Source organism: Spermophilus citellus (assembly GCF_964194105.1).
Source record: "Spermophilus citellus genome assembly, chromosome: 7".
Lineage (NCBI taxonomy): Eukaryota > Metazoa > Chordata > Mammalia > Rodentia > Sciuridae > Spermophilus > Spermophilus citellus.
In genome coordinates, this window is record NC_138188.1 from 94,554,147 (window position 1) to 94,575,841 (window position 21,695).

At 39.3% G+C, this 21,695-nt stretch overlaps 1 protein-coding gene across 1 annotated transcript in view; it reads right to left on the reverse strand.

The window, feature by feature from the left end:
- Positions 1-21,695, reverse strand: part of MORC1 (MORC family CW-type zinc finger 1) — a gene marked incomplete at both ends in the record, with an annotated part of 157,963 nt that overhangs the window by 83,738 nt on the left and 52,530 nt on the right. Inside the window, 5 exons of the mRNA XM_081301955.1 lie at positions 11,918-12,072; positions 15,216-15,359; positions 17,568-17,632; positions 19,687-19,757; positions 20,413-20,492. Coding sequence (XP_081158081.1) covers positions 11,918-12,072; positions 15,216-15,359; positions 17,568-17,632; positions 19,687-19,757; positions 20,413-20,492 — 515 coding nt within the window. The remainder of the gene's footprint in view (positions 1-11,917; positions 12,073-15,215; positions 15,360-17,567; positions 17,633-19,686; positions 19,758-20,412; positions 20,493-21,695) is intronic.

The following is a 21,695-nucleotide window of genomic DNA, read 5'->3' on the forward strand; positions in this document are numbered from 1 at the left end:
TAGATTCAAAGAAAAGTCCTGACAATTTGAATGAATGAAACCAAATAAGGTGATAAAATTTAATAAGGAAAAGTGCATCATGGTACAGTAAGGCCCAAAAACACTAACTGGAAAAATATAAGTAGAGAGAAGTGCAGAGAAGTGTAGAGAGAAGTGTAGCTTTATAGGAACACGCAGTAGAAATTTTGTTGAAATTTTTTGGTAATAAAGACACTAAGGGTCAAATAATGTGCTTACTGAGAGTTAGTATATGATTAGGCTACGCCATCAACATTACAAAATCTCAGAAGAAAAATGATGAGACCATCTCACTCGAGGATGTCCAGGTTTCACTGGGAACATTTTGTTTCTAGGCAATAAACTTATCATTGTAATGCTAGAATAGCAAATATATTCAATTCCATGTCAAATGAAGAACAATAATAAGACATAGAACTATTAGGATATGAGATAGACATCATCACCCTAAGTACATGTATAAAGACATGAATGGTGTGACGCTACTTTGTGTACAACCAGAGACATGAAAAATTGTGCTCTATATGTGCAATGTGAATTGTAATGCATTCTGCTGTCACATATAAGAAATTAAAATTTTAAAAATGAAAAAAAAAGAAATATTAGTCAGGATAAAACAAGACTGAAGAGGGAGATCAGCTTGTCTTCAAATACCTGAAGGGCTGTCCTCTGGAAAGGCTTTAGGCATATATCCCGTGGCCCCAAAAGGGAATGATCAAGTTGGCTTGGCTAACAACTCATTGCTTCCCAGAAACTGGCTTCCGGCTTCTTTCTTCTCTGTTAGGAACCAATCCTATTTCTAATTGTCAAGTCATCTTAGTCCATCTGGATTGCTCTAACAAAATACCCTAGACTGGGTGGCTTATAAACAATAGAATTTATTTCTTATAATTCTGGAGGATGGGCACCCAAGATCAAGGTCCTGGTCAATTTAGAGACTGGTGAGTGCTCACTTCCAGGTTCACAGAGTTATCTTCTCCCTTTGACCTCACTTTGGTGCAGTGGTGAGGAGCCTCCCTGTGTCTCCTTCACAATGGCACCAATCCCAATCAGGGGGCCTCTGCTCTCATGACTTATCCCAAAGGTCCCTCCTAGCAAAACCATCCTCTTAGAAGAATTTCAACTTATCAGTTTGTGCAAATGCAAGCACTCAAGACCACAATGTCCTGTGAACTGGAAGTTCCCAGACAGGGTGGCCTCTGAGTGGTGCCAAGATTCATGGCCTGCCTCAAGAGGTAGCGATTTTCCTCATGGGAAGCCCTTCTTGCTCAGGTTTTAATGACTGAGGTGCAGGGGATTAGAGTGATTGGGTAAATGTAATTTAGCCTCTTTGTAAACTGAGGACCTATGATTTGAATTCTGCTGGAAAAATATATTATAATTTTATACCACAGATTTCATTTTAACACATCAGCTCAATTTTGATCCATTTTGGAAAAGTTTAGCAACACATATCTACATAATTGCTTCTGTTCTAACTCAAACTTCATTTGCTGTTTCTCCCCATCTTTTCTGTCTTCTTCTCTCCCTATTCCCCAAAGCTGAAATAATAATTCCATCTTATTGCAACGAAGCATAAAGCTTTAGAAAACAGTAGCAGACAGCAAGCTGAGGTCAGATTCAGAGTCAAGAAAAATATTTCTGAGATTCTTAGCATCCACTGTGCCAAAAGTAAATGCAGATTTGATAAATGACACAAAGTCATTACCTCTCCAGTTCCCTTTCTGCTGATTCGATTTTTACAAGAACCCAATTTTCCACAGAATCAGATCAGATTTACAGCAAATACAAAGATTGCATCTTTTATTTATAAGGCAAAAAACCTACCCAAATACTTTTCATTAAAAGTGTGTGCCCTGTAATACTAGCTTTCAGAGTATTAGTCAAGCATTACATAACTCTGTCCCTCACCCCTGTAGGAATTGATAAGCAAAGACCTTGAAGACGGAGCTCCTCAGAAGTTACTGAGACTGATACTCGCGGCCTGCCCCGAGGCTACAGAAGGCGTGGCGCCGCAGAGAAGGGGTTAACCAGTCAGCAGGGAATTAAGTGGCTGCGACACGGTGGTATCCCACCAGCCAAACCCAAGCCCGCACTGACCCCCGGGCTGAGTTCGGGATTGCAGTCGGGGAAGGAAGCCGGTAAGGCCCCGCTCCCCACAAGGGACACTCCGCTAAGGCAAACAGCGGCCACCATCTTAGAGGGCTGAAGTACCCACCGCCACTCTCCGACAGATTGCAGCAACAAAACAGGTGTGTGTGACCCAGCCCAGCCCCCAAACTTAGGGGGATTTCGCATAAAATCTCTCCTAGACTTTCAGGGGGAGGCAGTATCAGAGTGAGCCTGCATAAAGACTAAAGGGGAGCTAGAGGCACCTGACGCTCAACCCCCCCTCCCATCAGTGGACAAAACAAAAGCTGCCTAGCCAGCGCTGGGGGAGGGGCAAGCAGAAAAAATCAAAACCATAGAGTGCCGGGGATCCCAAAAGCCAACGGTGTGACCCCGGAGATCCAGGCTGTCTGATACGCGCGGCCTGCCCCGAGGCTACAGAAGGCGTGGCGCCGCAGAGAAGGGGTTAACCAGTCAGCAGGGAATTAAGTGGCTGCGACACGGTGGTATCCCACCAGCCAAACCCAAGCCCGCACTGACCCCCGGGCTGAGTTCGGGATTGCAGTCGGGGAAGGAAGCCGGTAAGGCCCCGCTCCCCACAAGGGACACTCCGCTAAGGCAAACAGCGGCCACCATCTTAGAGGGCTGAAGTACCCACCGCCACTCTCCGACAGATTGCAGCAACAAAACAGGTGTGTGTGACCCAGCCCAGCCCCCAAACTTAGGGGGATTTCGCATAAAATCTCTCCTAGACTTTCAGGGGGAGGCAGTATCAGAGTGAGCCTGCATAAAGACTAAAGGGGAGCTAGAGGCACCTGACGCTCAACCCCCCCTCCCATCAGTGGACAAAACAAAAGCTGCCTAGCCAGCGCTGGGGGAGGGGCAAGCAGAAAAAATCAAAACCATAGAGTGCCGGGGATCCCAAAAGCCAACGGTGTGACCCCGGAGATCCAGGCTGTCTGATACGCGCGGCCTGCCCCGAGGCTACAGAAGGCGTGGCGCCGCAGAGAAGGGGTTAACCAGTCAGCAGGGAATTAAGTGGCTGCGACACGGTGGTATCCCACCAGCCAAACCCAAGCCCGCACTGACCCCCGGGCTGAGTTCGGGATTGCAGTCGGGGAAGGAAGCCGGTAAGGCCCCGCCCCCCACAAGGGACACTCCGCTAAGGCAAACAGCGGCCACCATCTTAGAGGGCTGAAGTACCCACCGCCACTCTCCGACAGATTGCAGCAACAAAACAGGTGTGTGTGACCCAGCCCAGCCCCCAAACTTAGGGGGATTTCGCATAAAATCTCTCCTAGACTTTCAGGGGGAGGCAGTATCAGAGTGAGCCTGCATAAAGACTAAAGGGGAGCTAGAGGCACCTGACGCTCAACACCCCCTCCCATCAGTGGACAAAACAAAAGCTGCCTAGCCAGCGCTGGGGGAGGGGCAAGCAGAAAAAATCAAAACCATAGAGTGCCGGGGATCCCAAAAGCCAACGGTGTGACCCCGGAGATCCAGGCTGTCTGATACGCGCGGCCTGCCCCGAGGCTACAGAAGGCGTGGCGCCGCAGAGAAGGGGTTAACCAGTCAGCAGGGAATTAAGTGGCTGCGACACGGTGGTATCCCACCAGCCAAGCCCAAGCCCGACAGATTGCAGCAACAAAACAGCAACAAAACAGATTGCAACAAAACAGATTGCAACAAAACAGGCCCAGATATAGCTTGAACTGCCGAGAACCATCACTGAGGGGAAATCTGGTCTAGCAGGAGAACCCAAGCCTAGCAGGAGAGAACAGGAGACTAGAGGCAAGGCTCTCGTGACTGGGCAGCTGTAAACTGCAGGCCCGCCGGCGACAGTTCATCCACTGCCAGGGTAACTGGGCGGTAGGAGAACGCCCTCCCGCTGGCGATGGATCACCTGCCCACGGCCTGAGATACTGGGCGGCGGGAGTCTGCCTGCCTGCCACGACCGGGTGCTGAAACCAAACAGAGACAGTCCACTCACACTCCCCCATTAGGGCACCCCGGCAAGGAGACTGGGGCACGGAATAACAGAGTAGTGTCGTCACTGGAGCTCGGACGTCGGAATTCCTTCCCAGCAGAACCCACGTTAGCAGGCATAGTTCAACAACACAAAGGAGAGACATCAGAGTAATACAGAAACAAAACAAATCTATAGAAGAGAGCAGAAACACGACAATCAAAAAGAACTGGAAAGTAACGTGGACAACATGAGAAAACAAGGGAAAAAAGGATTTCAAACAATGCAAGACAACTCAATTCTACAAGAGGACATAGAAACTTCAGAAACAGGGATATGGAAAGAACTCAGGGGATACCTAACTCGAATGGAAAGGAATATTAGAGAAGACATGAGACAGCAAGTCCAAGAAATAAAAGTATATTTTGAAAATGAATTAAACAAACAAATTCAAATGGCAAAGAACGAGATCTACCAGGAGATAGAGATCTTAAAAAAAATCAAACAATAATCCTAGAATTGCAGGAAACTATAAGCCAAATTAAAAACTCAAACGAGAATATTACAAATAGACTTGATCAAGTAGAAGTCAGAACATCAGATAATGAAGACAAGGTTTATCAACTTGAAAAGAATATAGTCAACACAGAAAAGATGCTTAAATCCCACGAACAATCTATTCAAGAGTTATGGGATGTCATAAAAAAACCAAATCTGAGAGTCATAGGGATAGAAGAAGGCACAGAGTTTCAAACCAAAGGAATGGACAACATATTAAATGAAATAATTCTAGAAAACTTCCCAGAGATGAAAGATGGAATGGATTGCCAAATCCTGGAAGCCTACAGGACCCCAAACATTCAAAACCATAATAGACCAACCCCAAGACATATAATTATGAAGATAGCCAACGTACAGAACAAGGAGAGAATATTAAAAGCTACGAGAGAAAAGAGGCAGATTACTTTCAGGGGTAAACCAATTAGGTTAACGACCGATTTCTCATCACAAACTTTGAAAGCGAGAAGATCCTGGAATAATGTATTTCAAACGCTGAAAAATAATGGATTCCAACCAAGAATACTATATCCAGCAAAATTGAGCTTCAAATTTGACAATGAAATTAAAATCTTTCATGATAAACAAAAGCTAAAAGAATTTGCAGCAAGAAAACCAGCTCTGCAAAGCATTTTGAACAAAACACTACAAGAAGAGGATTTGATAAATAGTGCCCAAAACTAACAGCAGGAGGTATCTCAGTAAAGGGGGAGGAAAACAACCAAAAAGCAAAACTAGCCAAACTAAAATAAATAAATAAAGAAGCATGACTGGAAATACAAATCATATCTCAATTGTAACCTTAAATGTTAATGGCCTAAATTCACCAATCAAGAGACATAGGCTAGTAACCTGGATCAAAAAAACAAATCCAACAATATGCTGCCTTCAGGAGACTCATATGATAGGAAAAGATATACACAGGCTGAAGGTAAAAGGTTGGGAAAAATCATACCACTCATATGGCCCTCGGAAGCAAGCAGGAGTGGCCATACTCATATCGAATAAAATCAACTTCAAACCTAAGTTAATCAAGAAGGATAAAGAAGGTCACTATATACTGTTAAAAGGAACCATCCACCAACAAGACATAACAATCATCAATTTGTATGCACCAAACAATGGAGCTGCAACGTTCATAAAACAAACTCTCCTCAAGTTCAAGAGTCAAATAGACCACAACACAATAATTATGGGTGACTTCAACACACCGCTCTCGCCATTAGACAGATCCTCTAGACAAAAGCTGAATAAAGAAACTATAGAACTCAACAGCACAATCAATAACCTAGACTTAACCGACATATATAGAATATATCAACCATCATCAAGTGGATACACGTTCTTCTCAGCAGCACATGGATCCTACTCAAAGATAGACCATATATTATGCCATAAGGCAACTCTTAGTAATTATAAGGGTGTGGAGATAATACCATGCACCATATCTGACCATAATGGAATGAAATTGGAAATCAATGATAAAAGAAGGAAGGAAAAATCATACATCACATGGAAAATGAACAATATATTATTGAATGATCAATGGGTTGTAGAAGACATAAAGGAGGAGATGAAAAAATTCTTAGAGTCAAATGACAACACAGACACAACATACCAGAATCTATGGGACACAATGAAAGCAGTTTTAAGAGGGAAATTCATTTCTTGGAGTTCTTACCTCAAAAAAAGAAAAAACCAACAGATAAATGAACTCACACAACACCTCAAAAACCTAGAAAAGGAAGAGCAAAACAACAGCAAATATAGTAGAAGACAAGAAATAATTAAAATTAGAGCAGAAATCAACGAAATTGAAACAAAAGAAACCATTGAAAAGATAGATAAAACTAAAAGTTGGTTCTTTGAAAAAATAAATAAGATAGACAAGCCCTTAGCCATGCTAACGAAAAGAAGAAGAGAGAGAACTCAAATTACTAACATACGGGATGAAAAAGGCAATATCACAACAGACACTACAGAAATACAGAAGATAATTAGAAAGTATTTTGAAACCCTATATTCCAATAAAATAGAAGATAATGAAGATATCGATAAATTTCTTAAGGCATATGATTTGCCCAGATTGAGACAGGAAGACACACACAATTTAAACAGACCAATAACAAAAGAAGAAATAGAAGAAGCCATCAAAAGACTACCAACTAAGAAAAGCCCTGGACCAGATGGCTATACAGCGGAGTTCTACAAAACCTTCAAAGAAGAATTAATACCAATACTTTTCAAGCTATTTCAAGAAATAGAAAAAGAAGGAGCTCTTCCAAATTCATTCTATGAGGCCAACATCACTTTGATCCCAAAACCAGACAAAGATACTTCAAAGAAAGAAAACTACAGACCAATATCTCTAATGAACTTGGATGCAAAAATTCTCAATAAAATTCCGGCGAATCGAATACAAAAACATATCAGAAAACTTGTGCACCATGATCAAGTAGGATTCATTCCTGGGATGCAAGGATGGTTCAATATACGGAAATCAATAAATGCTATTCACCACATCAATAGACTTAAAGACAAGAACCACATGATCATCTCGATGGATGCAGAAAAAGCATTTGACAAAGTACAGCATCCCTTTATGTTCAAAACACTAGAAAAACTAGGGATAACAGGAACTTACCTCAACATTGTAAAAGCTATATATGCTAAACCTCAGGCTAGCATCATCCTAAACGGAGAAAAACTGAAGGCATTTCCTCTAAAATCTGGAACAAGACAGGGATGCCCTCTATCACCACTTCTATTCAATTTAGTTCTCGAAGTACTAGCCAGAGCAATTAGACAGACAAAAGAAATTAAAGGCATAAAAATAGGAAAAGAAGAAATTAAACTATCGCTATTTGCGGATGACATGATAATATACTTAACAGACCCAAAAGAGTCTACAAAGAAGCTGCTAGAGTTAATAAATGAATTCAGCAAAGTGGCAGGGTATAAAATCAACACGCATAAATCAAAGGCATTCCTGTATATCAGCAACAAAACCTCTGAAATGGAAATAAGGAAAACCACTCCATTCACAATATCCTCAAAGAAAATAAGATACTTGGGAATCAACCTAACAAAAGAGGTGAAAGATTTATACAATGAAAACTACAGAACCATAAAGAGAGAGATAGAAGAAGATCTCAGAAGATGGAAAAATGTACCCTGTTCATGGATAGGCAGAACTAACATCGTCAAAATGGCGATATTACCCAAACTTCTCTACAGGTTTAATTGGATGCCAATCAAAATCCCAATGGCATTTCTTGTAGAAATAGACAAAGCAATCATGAAATTCATATGGAAAAACAAAAGACCCAGAATAGCAAAAGCAATTCTAAGCAGGAAGTGTGAATCTGGAGGCATAGCGATACCAGAGGTCAAACTGTACTACAAAGCAATAGTAACAAAAACAGCATGGTACTGGTACCAAAACAGGTGGGTAGACCAATGGTACAGAATAGAAGACACAGAGACTAATCCACAAAGTTACAACTATCTTATATTTGATAAAGGGGCTAAAAGCATGCAATGGAGGAAGGATAGCATTTTCAACAAATGGTGCTGGGAAAATTGGAAATCCATATGCAACAAAATGAAATTGAATCCCTTTCTCTCGCCATCCACAAAAATTAACTCAAAATGGATCAGGGAGCTAGGTATCAAATCAGAGACACTGCGTCTGATAGAAGAAAAAGTTGGCTACGATCTACAAATTGTGGGGTCAGGCTCCAAATTCCTCAATAGGACACCCATAGCCCAAGAGTTAACAACAAGAATAAACAAATGGGACTTAATTAAACTAAAAAGTTTTTTCTCAGCAAGAGAAACAATAAAAGAGGTAAATAGAGAGCCTACATCCTGGGAACAAATCTTTACCCCCCACACCTCCGATAGAGCCCTAATATCCAGAATGTACAAAGAACTCAAAAAATTAAACAATAAGATAACAAATAACCCAATTAACAAATGGGCCAAGGACCTCAACAGACACTTCTCAGAGGAGGACATACAATCAATCAACAAGTACATGAAAAAATGCTCACCATCTCTAGCAATCAGAGAAATGCAAATCAAAACCACCCTAAGATACCATCTCACTCCAGTAAGATTGGCAGCCACTATGAAATCAAACAACAACAAGTGTTGGCGGGGATGTGGGGAAAAGGGTACACTTGTACACTGCTGGTGGGACTGCAAAATGGTGAGGCCAATTTGGAAAGCAGTATGGAGATTCCTGGGAAAGCTGGGAATGGAACCACCATTTGACCCAGCTATCGCACTTCTCGGACTATTCCCTGAGGACCTTAAAAGAGCGCACTATAGGGATACGGCCACATCAATGATTATAGCGGCACAATTCACAATAGCTAGACTGTGGAACCAACCTAGATGCCCTTCAATTGATGAATGGATAAAAAAAATGTGGCATCTATACACAATGGAGTATTATGCAGCACTAAGAAATGACAAAATCATAGAATTTGCAGGGAAATGGATGGCATTAGAGCAGATTATGCTAAGCGAAGCTAGCCAAGCCCTAAAAAACAAATGCCAAATGTCTGCTTTGATATAAAGAGAAAAACTAAGAACAGAACATGAAGAAAGAGCATGAGGAAAAGACTACAGTAAACAAAGACGAATCGGGGGAGAGAAACGGAGAGAGAAGGGAAAGCATATGGAAATGGTAGGAGACCTTCAAGGATACATAAAATTATAAGAGGTTATGAGGGGCAAGGGGGAGGGAAAAAAAAAAGGGAGAGAATTGAACAACAGCAGGGGAGGTAGAGAGGGAAGATGGGAGGGGAGGGGAGGGGAGGGGGGATAGTAGGGGATAGGAAAGGTAGCAGAATACAACAGTCACTAATATGGCATTATGTAAAAATGCGAATATGTAACAGATGTGATTCTGCAATCTGTATTTGGGGTGAAAATGGGAGTTCAAAGCACAACTTGAGTCTAATGTATGAAAGATGATATATCATGAACTATGTAATGCGATAAATAATCAATAAAAAAAAAAAAAGAACAAAAGAAAGTTCACAGGAGATAGTGATTAGATTTGTAGGGCTCTTGAATTTACAACCACAAATGTGATCTGAATGTAGTCTATCTGTGAATTAAATGCTAATGCTCATTGTGTCCCAAAAAAAAAAAAAAAAAAAAAAAAAAAAAAAGAAGTTACTGAGACTATCAATCCTGACCGTCATGATTTGTTTCAGGTTGATAATGAAGTTTGGGAATGAAGTTGTGAGACGTATGAACAACTACACATGCTTGCTATTTGCTATCCCTGTTCCATTCTCTGCCTTCCTTCTAGAGGAACAGTTTTGTGAGAGAATCTGCTAGCCCTAAATCAACTTGTAGACAATTATAGAAACAGGAAAATAAGATGTTATAAATGAGTAACAATAAAAATATAAATATATTTATTTTGAACTCTATTATGTCCCTTGAGAAATGTTTGGGAAAAAAAATAGATAGGATAAGGACAAGGAGTTACATAGAGCTGGTGTAGAGAGGCTGGCACGTGATACCCAGATTGGAGAGACAACTGCAGGGTTTGTACCCAGACACAGGGAAAGGGGATAAGAGGTCCACCCACGAACAGGGTGGAGGATACCTCTCCTAAGTGTGTGCTGGATGGAGATGACTCCTCTGACCTTATATTCAATACCTACATCTTCGTGAGGAAGACAAGGATGGGATCATAGTGAAGATATGAAAATAATGGGGAGTTAGACAATTTTCCAATGCATAGTGTTTTCCTTTAGTATCATGTCATGATACCCTTTAAAAACCAGGACATGGATGTGTGATTTATATTTCCCTGTTTATATTTATGTTTTACATTTATATTGTCTTACATTTTCCACAGCTTTAAACAAACCCTATCAAACAATAGAGTCATTCCTATATTGGAATTTCAAACATCTCTCTGAGGGAAAAAAAAAAAAAGCCTATGTGAAAAAAGTATGTCTATGCAAAGAAAAATTTCATGAGTGTGCTCTTCAGAGCAGTGTTTTTCAAACTTGAAAGTGCAGAGAAGCCACTTTGAGATCATGTGAAAATGTAGATTTTAAATCAGTAGGTCTCAAGTGGAGCTTCGAATTCATTCTGCTTTCTAACAACCTCCAAGTGGACAAATGCCTGCTGAGGCACAGATCACACACTGAGCAGGTTTTAGGCCATGTAATCTCATTCCCCGTTTTAACTTTCCCCCTGAGTTCCTGTACTCTTCCCTCTGGTTCACGGGTGAGAAAATTTTAGATCCAAATAGGGTGGGTACAAAAGAAAAGAAAATATTCTAAACTTCCAACATTAAGCCTAGCAATAAGATTTTTAGTTGTTTCAAGGAGAGACATTTTTTTTTTGGACACAAATGAATTATACATACTTCATGTAAATCACTGAACAAATTCATAACAAATACACAGTAGCTTGTCAATTTCTTTCCATAAATGAAGTCCTACATCTGAGTAAGTTAAAAACAAGTGTCTATTTGACTGGTCAGCTAAGCCACAATATTTGATAGGTTAAATGTGTTAGATGCATTTTTAATAAGCAGCACACCACCTAAATGTTTAAGTATCACCGAGGAATGAGGTGACCTGGGTTGGTCAAATTCTCCAGACAACTAAAGTTTATCTTCAAAGTTTCTAAACATACTGATTTTGTGAAATCTTTCTGGAATTGACATTCGTAATCAATGTTAAATATACATAACAATGTTTAATGTACCACCCAGGGACAATAATTACTATTGTATGGTGTGATGTAGGAATGCTCTAAGAGCTACTAAGGTCTATGAGGGCCTGTGCAGGCTCATGTGTTTCTGCACTGTGGAGTCTCAGTGTCCTCTGGTGGCTTCTCAATGTGTTTGGAGACCTTCCGTCTCCCTCCTCATAGTCAGACACAACCACACTCCGCTCTCTGGCTGCCCTCTTATAATTTCTAGTCTGCTGATTTGTTTTTCACATGATATTCTGGTAAAAGTTCTAAAACTAGTTCCTATCTCACCTTTTTTCTTCTTCTCTCTTTCTTTTCTACAGTGTTTGGATGAAACCGAGAGTCTGGAACACGCTGGGCAAAAACTCCATCACTGAGCTATGCCCCAGCCCTTCTTTCTCTGTTTTTAAAGTTGGAACTCTTTTGGGGCTTTAGGTTACTGGATACCTATATAATCATTTCAGCTTAAAGAAACCACACAGTTTGAACCCTTTTAAGCATCTCTTACTATAAGCATTGAATACTCACTGAGCCCAGTGTCCTTACAGTACTGAACCAAGTACTGTCCCATGACTTTCAGTAGATGATTATACTCTTGGACATTGAGAAATTCTTGTTTATTGTGGGATGGTTCCATGATCTCCAAGGGTATGTTAACAATTCCAACTACGCCTGCACCAAGTCTGATGGAATAAACACACATATAAATTTTATGAAATTTAGCTGCACAAAAAGAATATCAAATATATGCTGGTAATTTGCAATCAACTTTTTTTATGATTACCAATTTAATATAAAGGATTTTATAAAAGATACAAATGAAGAGCCAAATGAAGAGGAACATTGGTAAAGTCTGGAAGGATCACTTCTATCCTGTGGAGTTGCCACCTTCCCCACATGTGGATGCATTCATGAGCCCAGAAGCTCTCTAAACACCACTTTTTAGATATAATCAATTCGTGATTGACTTATCTCTAGCTTCTCTCCTGTCTTCTATTCCCTCAGGGGTGGTAGTACTGAAAATACTAGGTTTAGATTCAAGGTGCTGTCTTTCTAGTGACCAACACCCATCCTGCCAAGAGTCATATTACTGGATCAAGAGATACTCCTATCTCTCAGGAAATTATAAATTTTAGGGGCTTTGTGTTAGGAATGAAGTAAAAAGACCAAATATATTCTGCACAGTCTCTGAATTGTGATAGCTTGAATTTTATAATTTTCCAACTTTTTGATAGTGTAGAAGTTGTTCAGATGCAACAGAAACGGGGCTGGGGACGTAGTTCAGTAGTGAAGCCTTTGACAAGCCTGTGTTCTAGTCCCAGTTCTGGAAAGGAAGGACGGGTGGGCTGATGGGAGGAAGGAAGGAAGGAAACAAACTGCTTTAAATTGTGAATTTTGATCTTTTCCTGAACTAGTGACATGCAGTATGGTACTCTGTTGTGACAATGGGCAGTGGGCAGCAAGCCATAGCTCCCAGTTAGAAAATAATCCCCATTCTGCAGAACGCTGGTCAGCTAGGCCATGATGTTTGATAGGTTAGGTGTGTTAGATGCATTTTTTATTTATGACACATTCAACTTATGATGGGGTTATTGGGTGCAATCAACTTTAAAAAAATAATAAATTCATTCTCTAGATTTAGACCATGTCAAAGTCAAACAAGTTATCTCATGATTGTATTTTATTATCATTAATCGATGGTTATCCCAGACGTCACATCATATGAAATCCCTTCAGCACATCATTATTGAATCAATGCAACTCTTCTTCCAAATCTATCTCCTTACATGGACAGTAAGGGCTGGTGGGAAGAAGCCTTTTAGCATAAACACCAGTGATGGAGGACCTTACTGAACAAACCAGCATGATCCTTTGAATGATACTGGCAGAAAATCACTTTCTCTGTCCCCATTTCATGTGTCAGGCTGAATTTCTACTCCTTGCAGAGTCCCGTGGGGTGCTCAGTGAATTCTACTAGGGAACAGAGAGTTTCATTATCCCAAAGGGCAACAGGATCTGACTGTCAGAACAGAGGGTTTTGGGGTTTGCTTGCTCCACTTTTTTAGTGGCACAGACTGTAAATACCTGGGGTACTTTGCCAGTCCTGTTTGTTCTGGGAAAAAGCTTTGGTTGTCTAGCACTTTTGGAGGTTCCCCATTGCCCAACCCTGGAACACAAATGTCACTTTCCCAGACCAATGAGCCTGTCTGTTGTGCTTCTCATCACTTGCTCTTCCACCTGCCTTCCCTTCACTATTCATACTATAAGTCTAAATGTGGGCATCGCTTCATCCAGGAGTCCTGACCCGACTTCCCCCAGTTTGGTTTACTGCCTCTCCTAAATGCTTTTTATTGTAGTTGATGTTCACCTCTAACAGAGTACTCATTCATTTACTCCATCATTCATTCATTCAAGCAACATACGTGGTCCTATTCCAGGAACTAGGAATATAGTTAATAACAAGAAAGACAAGGTCCTGGTTAGGAAGGTTCTCCCATCTACTAAAGGGTGACTGGTGTGATTCTAAAAAAAGATAAGTGAACAAGGTCATTTCAGATGGTGATAAGTGGTATGAGGAAAATACAGTAGGTGCTGTAATATGCAAACAGTGGCAGGTAAAGGTGACAGCAGCAGCTGAGTTACTTACTCAATGAAGAAAGACCTTCCTACAGAGGGAACTTTAGAGCTCTGAATGACATACTAGGACCAACAGTAGGAAGGTCTAATAGGACACATATCTCAAGGTCCAGGGAAGGGCAAGTGCCTAGACCCTGAAGCAGAAATGAGCTTAGGTGATGGGAGGAACAGAATGCAAAGAGTTTGGGGATGGGCAAAGGAGTGGGGCTCACAGCCAGGCAGAGGCCAGATCCCTGGTAGATGTAGTAGGCATTTCTACAAACAGCTCTGGGGTTTTAAGCAAAAGAATCAATTATTTCAGGTTTTAAAGTTCATTATTGCTGTTTAAAAAAAAATGCATATTTGAAGGGCTTGAGACATAGCACAGTAGGTAGAGCGCTTGCTTGCACCGAAAAAGAAAAAAAAAAAAAGCATACTCAAATGCTTGTCTCTTTCCCTCGACTACATGTTCTTTAGCAAAAGATATTGCTTCTTGAGCATTTTGTCCTCAAAGCTGAGTACAGTGCCTGGCACATAAACAGGAATAATAATGCGTGAATAATAAATGAATTGCTAATTCCTCAAGAGGAAGGTGATAAGTGCTCTCCTGACCCTTTCTACTCTGTGTGGATAGTCTGTCTGACTCTGTCCTTTTGTATGGTGTCTCTTCAGGCCTCTACATGACTGATGAAAGCCGCCTGTGAAGTACAGACCATTGGAAAACAACAGAATGTAATACTCTGGAATTTAAAGGGGCTGGAGTCTTCAAAAAACATGTGCTCACGAAGGTCACTGGCAAGACCTCACACACGTAGGGGCTGTACGGAATGTTAAACATGGTTGCTCTCCAAGCCTGTGGATATTTCTTCTCTTTCTCTTCTAAAATTTCTTTAATGTGTCTGTATTATTTTTAAATTGGTGAAACATTAAAAACCCAAAGAGATGGCTCAAGGTATGGTTAAAACATCAAGCTGTTTAAGAAATGCATTGAAAAAAAAAATGTTTCCAAAAGTGTGTTTTTGCTTTAGAGCAAGACACAGCTTCACTGGTAATATAAATTAGGCAAATTAATGCCTGCCCATTGACAGGAAGGGTGAACAGAGAATAAGACACCTGCCCCCATTAGGATTAATCACTCATCTCATTCCACAAACCCTTAATACAACCTCCCTTTTCCTGCTTGTGCATCTGAAAACAAAACCATACTTACAAGGACTTCAGTTTCAACTGTGGCCCCACTTTCTCATGCATTTTGATCAAACGGTTATTACTGTAAATGAACATGCCAGCTCGGCTTCGGTTTTCTATGTTCACTCCAAAGAACAGGAAGAGCGTTCTTGCTTTTTTTAATTCTCTAGAGTTATATGTAGAAAAGTTTTTTATTAAATAAAATACACAGTTTACAAAACTGCTAATAGTTAAACTCAGAAGGTACACATAAAAGGAATGATATTTTGCAAAACCTGGTGGGTATACTCAGTATCTGTATAGCCAAGTTTTCTGCATACATGTGATGCAAATAACATAAGCATTCTTTGATTCAAAAACAAACCTGTTAATTTAAACTTAGAAAAGCCAGAAAAAGCCAAAAGAGTTCTGAAATGTTAACTGATCTGATATGTACATTTTAGCATTTTTGGAAAAATGTTAATTTGACTTTTTTCAAAATTTTAGCTATTTCTTACACTGGATGTCACTTCTAACTTTCAGACCGTTCTCAAGTCTCCAAATATCTGATACAGATCAGAATGTGCCAAAAGATGTTCTTTAGCTTTCTCTCTAACCTTTTCTAAATATCAAAGGTAAATAAAAGTTAATAAGGCAAGTTTACAAGAGCAACAGATATGAGCTCCTATTTTTCTGTCCTGTACTATGTTTCGTGTGATTTTTCTATTAAAAGTATTATATATATTATATATGTACATATTATATATTTCTCAGAAATTGAGAAATAGAAGAATGTGACAAAAAGAACTACAGTCTGAGGAGGTTGCTGCGAACTGTCAAAAGTTTGTGTCATATGAAGGGGTGGACTTGACTTCAAACACAAGTTTACCATTATAACAACTGGGCAACTACAGAGGAACTACTAAAACATTCCATCTCACCTAAAATATGGGGATGACACATCCCTTAGTCACTTGGGATGTCATGAGGACTAAAGAAGATAATTTTAAAATATTAACCTGAAACAAATGAAGTACATAACAAATATTGTTTTCCTTTTCTAACCAAGAATGACAACTAGTAGAATTCTTTCCTTGTACTTCCTCTATAGCCTCCCTCCACAAACACAGCTGTTCTCTCCAGGTTCATGACCATGTACTATTACAACAGACACGATAGACCTGCTGGGATAATTCAAGGAAATAATGAAGTTCCATCTGCCCACCTCTGTGAATAAGGTATCACAGAGTACCACAGACTCAATGAGAAGTTGTAGGCATGGTCAACATACCATGCATTTATTAAATGCATGTACATCTTAGGTAAACAGGGATTGAACTTTTTCTCAAAAATCTTTACTCAACTAGGAGATCAGAACTCTAAACAAGAGTACTGACTGTTTAAGGGACTCCAAAAGAAGACATGATATATCACTCTGTAGTAAGTGACAAATTGATTATGTTCAAGGTTTTTTTTAAGTATCATTTTTTCTACATAAACAAGTTCAAGGAAATTGGCATTATTAGTAGTGAAATATAGACATTCACTTTTTATAAATTACACTATGATTATAAACAAGTCATCCACAAGGTTTCTCACTCTGAAGACTTTAGAGAAAGTGTTGCCTTTCAATTAAAATTTCTATGACATTTCTTTAATTAATCTTATAAATGCATAAGTAACATTTCAAATTTAAGTTTTGAGGAAGATTATAGTTATACCACAGTGGCTGATTCGCCAAAAAATAATGTTGAAAACCAAAATGAATCATTTTTTCCTAAAAAAATGGGTTTCCCAAAAATATCAATTTTCAAAATTTGACCTTACTTGGGTGGCAGTGGCTATACCCAAATTAATTTGTTCAGTATTTGTGCTACAGTCAGCCTTACAAATGTAAATATTTTACTTCTTTTTTACATAATCTTGTTAATTTTACTTTAGGCACATATAAATGATACACTTACTTGAAACATTATTTCCTATCTAAGTTTCAGTCCACTAGACAAAGGAAGTAATGGGGACCAACCCTCCAGAGTTAAGTAAAAAGAACAGAGGGACAGGAAAGCTGTCTGTGGATCTCTTGGGCAGTGCACTTCTTTATCCCGACATAACGGCAGATTCAACTACCAATGCTGAACTCGTTTCTCACTATTTTTCAGAAGTTTGAACATTATGTAGATACATATGTACACACACCAATACATAGTTACAGATATTTTACACTGTTTTTATCTTGGTTGGGGAATGCTGATCATATTAGGATGAATATACTAAGATATCACAAGCTGAAAAAGAGAAATTGTCACAATAACCACCAAGTCTGTCCACTTAGAAATCAGATTTTGTTTTAACACAGCATAGAGGATTCTTTCAAACAGAAAAACTCATGTCTTACCTCTGTTTCTCTTTAAGATTCTTACGCTTGGCTTCTACATCTTCCAAAGCTTTCTGTAATATATCCTAGAGAAGTACATTTGGTTGGGAAAGAACATAAAGCCATTAAATTAATGAAAGGTGAGTACTATTATCCTATTATCCAAATATCTCAAGGTAGATCACCCTGCTTAATGCAATTTACCATGGTAGATACTCAGTAGATATTTGAGAAACCCTTAAGTTCCAAAAGCTTAGAACATAAAACCAGTCCTAACCCACTTATCTCTTTTTGCACATATTCAGATGTCCTCTCTAAAAAGAGAAAGAATCATAGTGCCACAATGCCTCTGTCATAAACTTCATGAAAACTTGGGTAAGTTATTTCTTGTATCTAGGCTCTGGCTTTTGGGAACAGAAAATGTTATTTTCAATTATGTTATCTAAGACTTCTTTCAGAGAAAAAGTAGTTATTAATAAATGTTGCTAATAGCCAGAAGAAAATGTCTCCTTCCTATCAATACTCCCCAAATTTCCCTGCGTAGAATACCCCATCTGAAGGCTTTCTCCCTTTCAGTCTGCTCTAATGCCAGTGATTTCATATACTGGCTACTTCAGTACCCTATCTCAAGTATGCTGTAACCCAGGCAGAAAAAGAAAAAACAGGTCACTACCATTCTCACAAATAGGAAATGACTTCTAATGAGTTTCATTCACCAGAAATAAAAGATGGATATCTCTTTTGATGGATATAGCACCTACAGATACTATTTTCCTTGTCTTTCAAGTAAGACAATGAAAAATGGTTGATAAGTATTTCATTTCAAATTCAACTGCCTGGAAGTATTTAAAAGGTCAAAAATTCAGGTCATTCTGCTTTGCTCCCTTCTCTGCATTAAAAGTAACCAGGGCACCTCAGAGCAACAGAGCAAACTAGTCAAAGACATCCCCACCCTTCCTGGTATCAGCACAGAGCAAAGGGGTCGTGAGAAGAAGCAGGCGGAGGCAGCAAAGCAAGGGTCTGGCCTATTAGAATCTGTTTCTCTCTACTCTCAACGACAGAAAGCAAAGGGAATTGATTTCTTAGATACAAAATAAAAAAAGCTTAAACTATGAAAAAATCAATAACAATAAGATAGGTTTACCTTTAACTTAAAAAAAAAGAAAGAAAGAAAAGAAAAGGTAAGAGAATCTTGAGAAAACCTAGATAGATTTAGCTTGGGGGCATTACCAAGCACAGCTCTTTGATTTGATCCCTTACTCCCAGCCCTTAGCTAGGAGGGAGCTTTTTCAGATCCGACCCTGGCCCTTGAAAGCTTAAGGGCAAGTCATTGAAAAGGTTCAGACATTTAGCCAGTGGAAGAAAAAGGTGATGAGGAAAAGCATTCCCCGCTCCCAACCCCCATATTCCTGCTCATCCCTTTGTATTCAAGCAAATAGATATTCTGCTCAATGAGTCATAGTGAGGAAAGCTTTGTACCATAATTTTTGTAAAAGTTAGCAACATTACAATACATATCCTGCAGCAATATTCCTTTTCTCTTAGCTGCAATATACTATAATTAATAATAATAGTTCTTTATAACTTATCTTACTCCTGGGCATATTGCAAGGATTACAAAGAATGTTTATGAACTGTGCAAAGCAACTCATAAGTAAAGAGCTTTGTAAGCTGGAAGCATTGTTATTAATATTCATAATTATGGGATATAATTCCTAGCACTAGAAAGAAGGACTGCTTATTAGTCCTCTTCTTGCTTTCCCCATTTATTTGGGTCCATGGAGAGCTGAAAGTTGAATAGATATTTTCAAGGAGACTGGATAGGCTAGTTTTTTCCTGCTAGCTTTTCATTATTTTCTCCTTTTCTTGTTATTACTTTCCTTTTAAATAAGTTGCTCTTCCCCAAATATCAAATTCACCCACATTTCGTTCATCTTTGCTGTCTCAGCCATCCCCCTATGTGCTGGGTCTCTTTTTTTCTCTGAATTCAACTTTTCTGTATGTGTTAAAATCAACTTAATCTTTGGAGCTCATTTGTGTTTAAGAGTTTAGGAAGTAAATGATAAGGGACATACATCTATGCCCAGGAAAAAGCAAGTGATGTTGTTTGCCATTTAAGATCACTCTTTCCACATCATACCTTGGCGGAGGACGAAGAAGTTATGTCGGGCTGGTTTACTTTGATTTGTGCTTCTTTCAATGAAAGTTCAGCTACAAGCAGAAGCTTAATAGTTAGTTATAATACAGTGAGATTCTTGCAAGCAATTTTTAAGTGAGCGTTTTCTATACACACAGTCATGACCAGAGATAATGGCATATTGATTATAATCTCAGAAAACCTTTCATAGCTCATACGCCTTTTAAATCTCTTCTATTGGGCTTCTTCTTAGGCATGACAATTTATAGAACCTAAGTTTACACATAAATTCAAAAGTATGCGTCAACCTCTGGCTGACTGAAAATGCTCTAAAATCTATGAAATATGATGGAGAGCTATTTCTACCCCAAAATGACAGGGGAAGCATGGCTTTGTCCTTGCTGTGGGAGGACTGAATGTGCAGAACAGCCTTTTTAAAGTAGATGTGATGCTGGTCTCACTTGTGATCTAACACAGCATCATGACCACCAGGTTTTCAACGAGTTCCAAGTATAATCAGGATCATGCTTAAAATAACAAATCAGATCACAATTAAACAAACCCAGAGATAAAGGGATAAAGATAAAGGAATATGTTATGAAGTTTCTCAGAGGTAGGAATGACATTCAATTCCAGCATCACCTACAGCAGCGAATGTCTCATAAGTGCCTGATTAACATTTGCTGAGTGAATGAACAGTAGTGTCGTGGGCCACAGGTAACCACATACCGATCTTTACTGCTTCTTCTGCCTTTTTTACTTCATTTTTAAGTGTTCCTTTAAAAGAACACGTGACATACAGATACTTTCTGGAAAGAAAAAAAAAGAACCTAATCAAGTCATAATGTCATTTTAAAGTAATATAAGAGAATAAGGGAATATTCCTTAACTTACTACATACTCCAGAGATAGGCAATTATTAAGGAAGATTCATCAAGTAAGTTACATCCAGCTGGTAAATTAGCAAACTTTATACCTAAGAAGTAATCCCTTGCCTTTTAATACTTGGTAATGGTACTTTTGTAAGGGAACTTCAGGAACAAGGTAAGAAAATCTCTGCCCCCACACATGTTCACTTGTACATATAAAATGGTCATTTTCTTAAATAGAAAAAAAAAATTATGCTAGTGCTCCATTGTCAAAGTTTCTGGTTAATATGCACAGCCCTCTTGCTCAGATCATCATTGGCACTGGATAAAATTCTTCTCCCAGTCTCCAAACAATTATCTCTAACTGAATTGCGCAGAAACATATCATCTTAAAGCTACTAAGAGCACATTTTCTACATTATTGCTCAAAAAAACCTATTTTCAAGGTCCATTGTTTTAGTGACAGCAAAGAGCTCTAGAGCAATCAAGGAAAAAGAAAAATGTATATTTCTATAAACACAAGAGAACAAAGTGTGAGTTAGAAGAGTTCTGCAGAACAGAGGCTCCATGAACACAGTTGACACTATCTGAATCTGTTATAGAGGACTTTTCTTGGAACTAGGCTTCTAAATATTTGTTTAAACCATCATGGAAAGAAACATTCCAGAATAATATTTGGTTTGTGGACTCAGTGAAGGAAGGTCCAGGCACTGACTTAACTAGCTCCATCTTGTCCATCCCTGGTTCTGTATTGCCTTTTTGACATTTTTTTTCCTCCTGAGTTCTTCTGCTGTTCTTTAGATCGGATCCAGGAACAACAGATCTCTATATAAGCATCTTTATGACAAGGAACCAAAATGACCCCAAAGCAGCAGCAAGCCTTGAAGACAGATCACCCCATGATGACTTCACCCCCTAAGCAGGGGCAGTCACTCCATGAGTGAAACCAAGGCTGTTCCCTTAAGCAAGAGCAATCATCTAACAGTGGGAACCAAATTGGCCTCTCAGGGGATGCTGACTTCCCTGGAGTTTTATGGAACCAGTCCTGAGATAATGATCAATCTGATAACTGTCTGATCAAGAGTGTCTGTTTTGCCTGCTATGAAAAATCCCAGCTATGCAACACATCCACCCTTCCTTTTG